The sequence below is a fragment of the Hylobates moloch genome, unplaced genomic scaffold (genome assembly GCF_009828535.3).
Source record: "Hylobates moloch isolate HMO894 unplaced genomic scaffold, HMol_V3 SCAFFOLD_8, whole genome shotgun sequence".
NCBI classification, from domain to species: domain Eukaryota; kingdom Metazoa; phylum Chordata; class Mammalia; order Primates; family Hylobatidae; genus Hylobates; species Hylobates moloch.
In genome coordinates this window covers 48948172-48960353 of record NW_026652283.1, presented here as the reverse complement: position 1 = coordinate 48960353, position 12182 = coordinate 48948172, and the positions used below count along the sequence as shown (strand labels likewise).

General features: G+C 37.7%; 1 protein-coding gene across 6 annotated transcripts in view; it reads left to right on the top strand.

Annotated features, from left to right (window-relative positions):
* Positions 1–12182, top strand: part of SPATA6 (spermatogenesis associated 6) — a 127064-nt gene that overhangs the window by 57022 nt on the left and 57860 nt on the right. For all 6 annotated transcript variants that reach the window (XM_032160785.2, XM_032160788.2, XM_032160787.2 and 3 more), the window contains one exon: positions 6709–6749. In XM_032160785.2, the coding sequence (XP_032016676.1) occupies positions 6709–6749 (41 nt within the window). The remainder of the gene's footprint in view (positions 1–6708; positions 6750–12182) is intronic.

The following is a 12182-nucleotide window of genomic DNA, read 5'->3' as shown; positions in this document are numbered from 1 at the left end:
ACAGTAACTGGTAATGTTTTAATATTTTGTGAATAAAATAGCATGTAGTCATCATGTACAGCCTCATTAGTAAATATCTCATTAATTTCTGTTTGCTTTTAAACATGTCCCTCTTGTTTGAATTTCTTATGGATAAAGAAACCTGAGGTTTAAAGAAGGATAGTAAGTTGCACGAAGTCATACACAAAAGATTTGACCTATTTTTTTTTTCTTCCTACTTTTCTAAATGATTATGTCCATCTCAAGTTTCTTTGCCTTTAGGAAATTTTTCCTGATTGCCTTACCTTGAGAGATTATTCTCTGGCATGACTTTTTTATATTATAATTGTTATACCATTCTGACTTAGTTTGTTCTTTATACTGCTGTTGTTCAACTTTGGTTATAACTTAACCAAAATGGATTATAAGTACTTCACAGCCATGGGCCATGACTTTCATCTCCTTGATTTCTTACATTTGAAATATAGTTTGTGACTAATTAGTGGTGAGGGTGATTAAATATGAACATTGAGAAACGTCAGATCAAAGTAATAGATTAATTTGTAGAAATAAAATTATAAACCTGTACAAATCAGGGTAAGTTTATAAATGGTTTGTGGAATGCAGAAGCCATATGAGTACTTTAACATACAGAAACTTTTAATATAATGCTAGCTTCCAGGAAATACATACTATTTCCAGAAATTATTACATTAATTTTCAAAGTTAGCATATCCTTGTCCTTTTTTTTTGAGACAGGGTCTTGCTTTGTTATCCAGGCTGCAGGGCGTGGTATAACATGGCTCACTGCAACCTCGACTTCCCTGGTTCAAATGATCTTCCCACCTCAGCTGCCTTAGTAGCTGGGACTACAGACATGTATGCACCACCATGCCCAACTAATTTTTTTTTTTTTTTTTGCTGTAGAGAGTGGGTTTCACCTTGTTGCTCAGGCTGGTCTTGAACTCCTGAACTCAGGAGATCCTCCTGTCTTGGTCTCCCAAAGTGCTGGGATTACAAGTATGAGGCACCGTGTCCAGATGTCCTTCTCATTTTTTTATTTTTTTCAGCTACTTGTGATCATGCTATATATATATTAGACTTCTACAGAAGAGAAGTTGGACTGTGATTTATTCTTATTTTTAATTTTTGAAAAGCATTTGAAGTAAACTGAATCTTACTGACATTATGTGGAGAAGTTGACCTCGTGTAAAAGACATTAATATTTCAGCTGATTTCTGGTATGGTTCAGGGCACCTAGAAAATATCTTGTGCCGTAAAAAATGCTGAAGGATTTGCTGAATACAGACTATTATAGGTCTTTATTTATTTTCTGGATTAGGTGGTTTGGGAAGGTAGAATATAGAACCATAGAATGCTTTTCAGTGATATGTGTGAGTGAGAAAGTAGAATTTTATGGTTCGAGTGGTTAAATTGTCTACGACATTGTGTATTTGTCATTTCTTTATGTTGGGACCAATTTAAGTCCTCTTTTCCAGCTACTTCGAAATATATAATACATTGTTGTCAACAATAGTTACTATGCTCTCCTTTGACAACAGAGTATACCTATTTTCTAATCTTATGTTTGTACCTGTTAAGCTACCCCCCTTCATCATCCACTCCTACCAACGCATCCTTCCCAGCCTCTAGTATCAATTATTCTACTTTCTATAAAAATATTCTATGAGAGAATATTTTTAGCTTCCACATATGAGAACATGCAATATGTCTTTGTATGTCTGATTTATTTCACTTAAAATAATGACCCCCCAGTTCCACTGATGTTGCTGCAAATGACATGATATCATTAATTTTATGCCCTAATTATTTTATTATTCCACTGTGTATATACACAACATTTTCTTTATCCATTCATCTATTGATGAACAGTTAGGTTGATTCCATGTTTTGGCGACTGTGAATAGTGCTGCAGTATCTCTTCAGTATACTAATTTCCCTTCCTTTGGATGGATACCCAGTAGTGAGATTGCTGATTGTATGGTAGTTCTATTTTCAGTTTTACATTCAAGTTTATTATTGATATGTGTGGTTTTGTTCCTGCCGCATTGTTATTTTCTGGTGTTTTTCTATATTCTTTTGTCCTTTCTTTTTCTCTTATTGTTTATCATTGTGGTTTGGTGGTTATCTGTGGTTGTACCATGAGTCCTTTCTCTTTCTCATTTGTGTGTTTGCTTTATCATTGAGTTTTGTATTTTCATGTGTTTTCAAGATGGTAAAGGTCATTCTTTTGCTTTCAGGTTTAGAGTTCCCTTGATCACATCTTGTAGGGCTGGCTTACTGGTGATGAATTCCCTTAGCTTTTACTTACCTGGGAAATACTTTATTTTTCCTAAATTTATGAAGGATTTTTTTTCTGGATATATTAATAGTGAGTGTCCTTGACTGGCAGGTTTTTTCTTTCAGCATTTTGAATTTATCCCATTCCTGGTCTGTAAGGTTTCCACTTAGAAATCTGCTTGCTGTTAGTCTAATGGGGGTTTCTTTATAGGTGATTAATCACTTTTCTCTTGTTCAGGATTCTTTTTTTGTCATTGACTTTAGACATTTTGGCTATAATATTCAATGGGAAAGACTTTTTGCATTTTATCTGCTTAGGGATTACTGGTACCCCTGCATCTGAATGTCTAGTCTCTTGATAGACTTCAGAAGTTTTTATTTATTATTTCATTAAATAGTTTTTGGATCTCTTATATTCTCTTCCTTTGGGGATACAGATGATTTGTATATTTGGTGGCTTTATCATGTCCCATGGATCATAAAGGCTTTGTTCATTTTTTATTTCTTATTTTGGCCTAACTGGGTTATTTCAGAAGACCTATCTCCAAGTTCTGACATCTGGTTCTTATGCTTGGCTTAGTCTATTGTTGATGCTTTCAAATGTATTTTGTAGGCCAGGCACGATGGCTTATGCCTGTAATCCCAACACTTTGGGAGGTCGAGGCAGGCAGATCACTTGAGGCCAGAACTTCGAGACCAGCCTGGCCAACATGGTGAAACCCCTTCTCTACTAATTGGGAGGCTGAGGCAGGAGAGTTGCTTGAACCCAGGAGACAGAGATTGCAGTGAGCAAAGATCACACCGTTGCACTCCAGCCTGACAAGAAGAGCAAAACTCCGTCTCAAAAAAAATAAATAAATAAAATAAAAATTAGGCGGGTGTGGTGGCACATGCCTCTAATCCCAGCTACTCCGGAGACTGAGGCAGGAGAAGTGCTTGAACCCAGGAGGCAGAGGTTGCAGTGAGCCAAAATCGTGCCACTGCACTCCAGCCTGGGTGGCAGAGTGAGACCCTATCTCAAAAAAAAAAAAAAAAAATCAAATGTATTTTGTAGTTCAGTCAATTAATTCATCTCCAGAATTTCTGTTTGGTTCTTTTTTTGTGTGTGTGTGATATATATCTCCTTGGTAAAAGTTTCATTCATGTCCTGCGTTATTTTTCTGATTCTTTTATATTGTTTTTCAGAATGCCTTGTATCTCACTGAGTGTCTCTAGAATCAGTAATTTAAATTCTTTTTCTGAGATTTCGTGACTTTCTTTTTGATTGGGATCTGTTTCTGGAGGATTATTTTGTTCCTTTGGAGGTGTCATATTTTCTTGCTTTTCATTTTTTCTTTGTCCTTACATTGATATCTGAACATCTGGTATATCAGTTGTTTGTTCCAATTTTTTGAATTTGCTTTTGTATTGGGGGGACTTTTTCCTGTAGATGAATCCTCATTACTGGTTGGGTAGGGCACTTTGGCCTTTTTCTGGGTGCATGCAGTGGTGTAGTCTCTGTGTGATTTTTTTGTTTGTTTATAAGCAGCATCAGTGGTATCTGAGACTTGCTCATTGGCTTAGTGTGCAATTATTAGTGGAGGCTGTGTTCTAGTTTTGCTGAGGACTGGGACACTAGGTAGTCTAGTCTTTGGGTCACAGTAGTGGCATTAGTGAGCTGACCATGCCTGTCCTTGGGCTCCAGAGTGGTGTGCACTGGCAGCAATTTTAGCTGGTCGTGGTGGACTGATTCATGGGCCTCTAGTTGGCCTACTCAGATGCTGGTAGTAGCCATCATGGGCCAGGCAGATGGGCAGGTTCTCAAGCCCCTGAGTAGCCAGTGTGGCATGGGTGATGACCATGACAGTGGCAGGATGACCCTCTGGGTCCAAAGCGGTGCACACTGTTTTTGACAGTGGCTGAGATTGTCTAGGTGTGCCAGTCTCCAGGCTTGAAGGTGGTGTATACAGGTAAATGCCAGCTCTGGTGGTAGTGGCTGTGAGTGTAGGCCCAATCTCACTCCCTGGGGAGGAGCGTTCAGGTGCCAGTAGTGGTGGACTGGGCTGGGCAGTCTTCTGGCCCTCAAACTATATGGTCTGGTATGGGGGGAGGAGGGGCAGAGTTGGGCCTGTCTTGCTTGCCTCAGGCTCCCTGATGATATGAACAAGTGCTGGCTGTGGTAGGCAGGGGCAGAGTGGTCCCCAGGCCACTGGTGGGATGCTTGGGTTGTGGAAGGTAGTATCTGTACTTCTGCCCTGCTACTTGGGGCTGGGGATGATGCTGCCATCTGTGATGGCACCCTAGCTGGCAGGTGGGGAGCATATACACCACTCGTACCTCAACCCAGTGGCACTCATGCCTCAGCCCCAGTGCTGCTGGGCTTCAGAATAGTGCACAGTCTTTTGGGGGAATGGTTCCAGAATGGCATCTCGTTTGTGCTGCAGTCCCAAAGACTCAGTCATGTCTCTGCCCTTGATATGGTTTGGCTGTGCCTCAACCCAAATCTCATCTTGAATTCCCATGTGTTGTGGGAGGGGCCTGGTGGGAGGCAATTGAATCATGGGGGCAAGTCTTTCTCATGCTGTTCTCGTGATAGTGAATAAGTCTCATGAGATCTGATGATTTTAAAAAGAAGAGTTCCCCTGCACAAGCCCTCTCGCTTTGCCTGCTGCCATCCGTGTAAGATGTGACTTGCTCTTCCTTGCCTTCTGCCATGATTGTGAGGCTTTCCCAGCCACGTGGAACTTTAAGTCCAATTAAATTGCTTTCTTTTGTAAATTGCCCATTCTCAGGTATGTCTTTATCAGCAGTGTAAAAATGGACTAATACAGCCCTACATCCAGTAGCTTGTGACAGCTTATTTCTAAGTCCAGGGGGCAGCCCTGCTGCTGCTGGGCTCCAGGACAGCTCACAGTCTGTAGGGGAGGGAGTTCTAAAGCGGCGCCTTTCCGTAGCTGCTGAAGTCTCGGGGAACATGAGGGACCCAGGGGAAGCTTTCTCTCTTGGGCAGTGCATGGTACAATCTCCCTGCAGCTCCTTATGTTAGTTTCAGGGCTTACCAGGGTTGAGGAGCTCTTCAGCGGCCTGGTATTGTAGGGATCCATGGTGATAATGTGGACAGCTGAGAGTCTCCCACTTACCCTTTCTCTATATTGAGAAGTATCGCTTGGGTGCCAGTCCTCACTGTACAGGCCATCTTGCTTCCTTCTCCTTCCTTGCTTTAGGTGTTGTCTGTCAATTTCCTTTTGAATTCCATTATTCTCTATTGGCTGATCTATTCAATGTATGATTATCTATCCGCTCTTCTGGTTTTTCTTAGAGGAGGAAGGGAGTACAAAATGCCCCTAGTCAACTATCTTGAAGCTGCAACTATCTTGAAGCTGTAACTATCTTGAAGCTGTCTCCGGTTCTTATTTTCTTTTCTGTCAACGTAACAGATGTTATAAGTTGTTATAATAAAAGTTGATTCTTGAAAGCTTATTTCTTTAAGTAATGAGTAAAGCTCCAAATCTACATGTAGAATGTAGTGGTTATTATCTTATGGATAAATTTAGAATTAGTTTTAAAATCCACTATGTGATAGATACTTTTCTGGGGATTTTCACAAAGTGTATCATGTTATCGTCACTCTGACTCTCTGATATAAGGTAGGCATTGTTTTCATACTCTTAAAAATGAGGCATGAAACACAGATCAATTGTCTTTATATAGTTGGACCAGAATACTATATTTAATAAGTGGCAGAATTTTAAATTGAACTCCTGCTTGTTTGAGTTTACATTTGATAGTAATGATGTTGTTGATGATGGTATTAGTAATAATAGTTGATTTCTATTTTAGTGCTTTACATGTAAGATCTTATATAATCTTTAAAACAATATTATGAAAGAGGCACATCAGACATTAGGAATCTGAGACTTAGAGAGATTAAGTTACATGCCCAAGGTGCTGGGGGCTGGAATGTATAATGCAGATTTATTTGTCAACAAGATCTATAAACTACTGTATGCCACCACCCTCTAAAGCTGGTCCTGTTTCTTTACACCTGAGTCTAGAATGGAGTATAAGAATAGGAAACATATAGTTTGACAATATCTGTCAAATCTGTGAATACAAATTATGTTTCATCATAAATTGATAATCAGCTAAACCCTATTCATTTCATAGACACAAATTGGTTTATCGACTAAAAGTTACTCCTTTCTGTATTCAGATATTTCTTGCTATTTTCAAATGAAAATAGTATTTGTGAAATCATTTAATTGCTGAAGAACTAATACAAATTTTAACTAATTGGATTATTATCCTTTCCGACGTAACACTGTTGAAGGATTTTGAAGTATCTCTGAAATATTCTGAGTGAATTATAATTGTAGAAACAATTATAGTATTAAAAATCAAAGATGAAACCAAATTTAAACTTTAATTGTTTTGTACTTCCTTTTTCAGATCATTCTCATCTTGGCTGCTGCCGACCCAAGGATTATAAGGTGTGTAGAATGAATTGTAGAATAATAATTGTTCTGGCTTTCAGACAACAACATGAGTCTTATTTCATATATATATATCAGATAGGGATTATCAAATTCATTTAGTAAAAAATGTAAAAACAATAATTGTCATATTGAAATGTTATTTTGGTTACTTTGTCAGGCAGTACATTTAATGTCTTTCTACAAGTATTTTGTGGCTTTTGGTTATTCATTTGTATTAATTATTGAATATGTTAGTCTATGTTTATGTGTGTGCATGAAAGAGAGAAATCAGTTATTATATTCAGTAATACCTTACATGGTATTATTTCCAAATTTCAGTCATTCACAGAGCACCCTCATAATTTTTGCAGGTATATGTATGTATACCTTTTGCAGTATTTGCATATATTTTATGCTCTTTTCCTTAACTTCACTTTCTTTCTGTTTGTTTACTCACCATGATAAATGAAAATCCAGTATCACATGCTTTATATGTATGACAGCCTTAAAAATACAGTGAAAATAAAGCAATGTTTCTAAATTTTGGCTAGATACTGTTTTGCTAAAGGCTCTGAGGCATGCTCTCTGTTTCTTAAAATGAGAAGTAATGGTAGAGAGGTGTAAAAGACATACCAATAGCTAACTGAGGATTTCTTATTGAAAGAGAATTGAAAATATATTTTTTCTGGTGATTCAGTATTATTTCATGTATGTTCATGTGCCATGTAAAATCCATATATCTTCTAAAATCATTTTGGGTACCATTATTATTTGCCGTATCACCTGTAACCCATGTCCTACATTTTGAGAAGAACTGTCTCACAGCTTGTCTTTTCTGTCCCTGAGTGAAAGCATCTTGATAATAAGTGTTACTATATGTGGGAAAACAAAAGAAAAACCATAGCTTTTCTTAAAATATAATTATTTATGTACTTACTTAAATTATTTATTTTCTTAAACTATTTTGTGCTGCTATTAAACATTTTGTGCTACTGGTACTGAATACCACAATACTTTGCCATACTTTGACTATGATAAAAGAAGTATAGCACAATTAAATAATGAGTCAAGGCACTGTTTAGGGACACAGATCTACCCGTGTCAGAATCATCTGGGTGAAGCTTTGTAAATACTTATTCTAAGCCTACTAAATTGACATTGCTGAGTATGGAGACTGGAATTTTCTATTTTTACCAAGTTTCTGGGTGATTCTTATGCATCTCTTTTGCCACCTATCTAAGGATTCATAATTGACAGCCACTAGTGTAGACTATGAATATAACACTTACATAGATAGGACTCTTCCTGTATAGCAGGAGTCCCCAACCCCCAGGCCACACGAGTAGTGGTCTGTGGCCTGTTAGGAACTGGGCCACACCACAGGAGGTGAGTGAGCATTATGGCCTGAGCTCCACCTCCTGTCAGGTCAGTGGCAGCATTAGATTCTCATAGGAGCATGAACCCTACTGTGCTGTGCATACAAGAGATCTAGGTTGTGTGCTCCTTATGAGAATCTAACTAATGCCATATGATCTGAGGTGGAACAGTTTCATTCTGAAGCCAGACATCCTCCCCGCCCCCCACCAGTTCGTGGAAAAATTGTCTTCCACAAAACTGGTTCCTGGTGCCAAAAAGATTGGGGACTGCTGCTGTATAGTGTTTATATATGGAGTTGTTGCTTTTTTAAGGCCCTCACTAGAGGAGAGGAGGCCCGGAATAATTAACTTAGTCCAGTCCCATCATAACATTTAAAATTTATGCAAACACATACACATGCACATTGGTATTTGTTATACACACAAACATTCACAGTATGGAAAGGACCTATCGATCTTGCTTATTGATAATAATTGGTAGTACCTAGCATATTGTCTGACATATAGTAGGAATTCCTAACATATGCATATTATGTGAGTGGATTATTAAGAGGAAACAAGTAAACCAAATCTATACAAATATAGAATGAAGAGCAAGTACTAATCTTTATCCTAAGGCAGCTATAATCCTGCTGTAAGTTGGCTGATCCATTTGAAGACAGGTATTAAGAGCCCTCTTTTCCAAATGAATTCCACCAAAAACTGCATTTCAACCCCTTTAATTCCTTCTCACTCCCATCTCTGGATTCCTTAATATCAGGGCTTCCCTTGGGGGGTAGTAGGTGGTAAGTTCACAGGATTATTTTTGTATTCAGGAGGTAGATTTTCATATAAATATATCTGCAGCATTGAACATGAAAATAAAAAAGGATTATTTTCATATAGGTACATAGTAGTTAATCAATATTCAGGTAATAGAACACTATAGGACTTCTATATGGAAAAGAGCCATGAAACTGGGAGTGCTCGCAGAACATTTTCTAGAAAAGTAGGACCTTGCATGAGTTCTTTGAATGAATGTACTTTGCATAGGAAAGAGAGTTCTTTCCTGAGATTCTCACCTTTTCTTTTTTCTCCAGCTTTATTAAGGTATAATTGACAAAAATTTTATATACTTATGGTACAACATGATGTTTTCATATATGTATACATTGTGGAATGATTAAATTAAGCTACTTAACATATCTGTTACTTCACATACTTATTTGTTGTGGTGAGTTTTATTTTCACGATTTTTTAAGGCTATCATACACGTAAAGCATATGATACTGCAATTTCATTTATCATGGGTGAGTTTTATTTCCATTGTATTTTTAAAGGCTATCGTGCATGTAAAGCATATGATACTGGATTTTCCTTTATTATGTCACCATGATAAATAAATAAAGAAGAGAAAGTGACTTTAAGGAAAAGAGCATAAGATATATGCAAATACTGCAAAGATTATGAGGGTGCTCTGTGAATGACTGAAGTTTGGAAATACTACCATATAAGGTATTACTGAATGTAACAACTGATTTTCTCTGCTAAGACAAATCTGTCTTAGCAATTTTCAAGTATATGATATATTATTAGTTATAGTCATCATGCTGTAAAATAGATCTCCAGAATTTTTTCATCCTGTCTACTTGAAACTTTGTACCCTTTGACCAACATCTCTGCATTCCACCCACCATACCCCAATGCTCCCCTGGCAACCACCATTCTGTTTTCTGCTTCTGTGCATGACTTTTTTAGATTCCACATGTGATATTGTTTAGCTGTGTGTCCCTACCCAAATCTCATCTAAAATTGTAATCCCTACATGTCAAGAGATGGACAATTCCCACCTGTCGAGAGAGAGAGAGGTGATTAGATCATGAAGGCAGTTTCCCCCTTGCTGTTCTCATGATAGTGAGTTCTCACGAGTTCTGATAGTTTGATAAGCAGTTTTCCCCGCTGTTGCTTGCCCTCTCTTGCTTGCCATCATGTAAGATATGCCTGCTTCTCCTTCTGCCATGATTGTAAGTTTCCTGAGACCTCCCCAACCATGCAGAACTATGAGTCAATTAAACCTCTTTTCTTTAAAAATTACCAGTCTTGGGTGTGTCTTTATAGCAGTATGAAAACAGACTAATATAACATGTAAGCATGATCATGTGACATTTGTCTTTCTGTGCCTATCTTATTTAACTTAACATTATGTCTTCCAGGTTCATATTGTTGTATAATAAATGACAAGACTTTCTTCTTTTTAAAGGCTGAATAGTATACCATTGTATGTGTGTGTGTATACTACATTTTCTTTATCTATTAATCAATTGATAGGCAATTAGGTTGATTCCATATGAGCTTACCACTTTCTTGAAATCCCTTGTGATATGGTTTGGCTCTGTCCCCAGCCAAATCTCAACTTGAATTGCATCTCCCAGAATTCCCACATGTTGTGGGAGGTACCCAGGGGGAGATGATTGAACCATGGGCGTTGATCTTTCCCATGTTATTCTCGTGACAGTGAATAAGTCTCATGAGATCTGATGGGTTTATCAGGGCTTTCCGCTTTTGCTTCTTCCTCATTTTTCTCTTTCTGCCATCATGTAAGAAGTGCCTTTCGCCTCCCACCATGATTCTGAGGCCTCCCCAGCCATGTGGAACTGTAAGTCCAATTAAACCTCTTTTTCTTCCCAGTCTTGTGTATGTCTTTATCAGCAGTGTGAAAACAAACGAATACATCTTGCTAAATACAAATAAAAGCCAGCACAAAGTACTGTTCTTCCAATTTATTTCCCTAGAGATACAAGCTTGCAAACCATGTGATCTGCCTTTCAAGCTATTGTAGGCTATAGTTTTATTAAATATTTTGCCACTGCATTACAGACATCATAAATTTTCTATTTGAAAATAGCTGTTCCCCATGCTGCCTGCCCCCAGCTGATAAACCAATGTATATATTGATTTCTGTTAAGGCTAGTACATTAAGATAACAATTCGTAAACTCACTGGGGTAATGCTATTTGATATACCAGTAAGCCTCCAACTGTTGGAAGCTTAATATAATAGAAATTTAGTTTTTAATTACATAACAATTAAATTGAGGATACTTTCGATCTGTATGCTATTTTCTCCATGCTGTGACCCATCTTATGGCTTTGGCTCACCCTGAGGCCTTGGTGTCTTCTTCACATGGTGGAAGATGATGGAAAATATGGAGAAGCCATATCTGTTTCTTAAAAGCCTGGGCCTGGGATTGACACACCATTCTTGCCTACTTTCTATTGCCAATAACTAATCACATTCTCTTACCTAGATGCAAAGATTTCTTCTTAGCAACAATTTTACTCTGGAAGAGGGAAAGCTGAATTGTGGGCAGCCAGCCATTTCTATTACACGTGTAATACTCTGTTCCGTTCCCCTGCTAATATCTCTTTATCTCTTTAAAAAAGATTATATGACCGACACTGTTATGCTAGAAATAGAAAATTAGCAAAACTAGAAATTGTCTCTGCCCTCATGGATATTTCATGGCAGTGAAGGAAGAAGACATACTAAGAAAATCACAGACATTCATATGTACTTGGAACTGTGATACATATCATGGAGGACATACATAATGCTTTGACATTATATACTGAGATGGTTTGACCTGGTTGAGGAGAATGGAAAAGGTATTTTGAGGATATTGAGCTTTGAAGATGAATAGGAGTTTACTCTATGAAAAGGTGAGGGAAGAGCATGTGCAATAGAAAAGGGAAAATAGCATTTATTAAGGTTCAGTGGCTAAGCAACTAAAAGATTGGTATTGCTGGAAGTAAAGACATGAATAGGTACATAGTGTAAATTGAGCCTGTAGAAGCAGGTAGGGATTAAATCTTTTAGGCCATATTGGAGATTTTGGTAATTATCCTAAGTACAATGGGAGCAAATGAAATGATTTTAAACAGCAAGATGATATGGCGAGATTTATATTTGAAAATATCACTCTGAATTGCAGTATGGAAAATGAATGGACTGAGAAAAGAGTGGATGCTGGCAGACAAGTTAGTAGGCCATTGAATAGTCAAGGTGAGAAGTGATAGGTTAGATTGGGGCGATA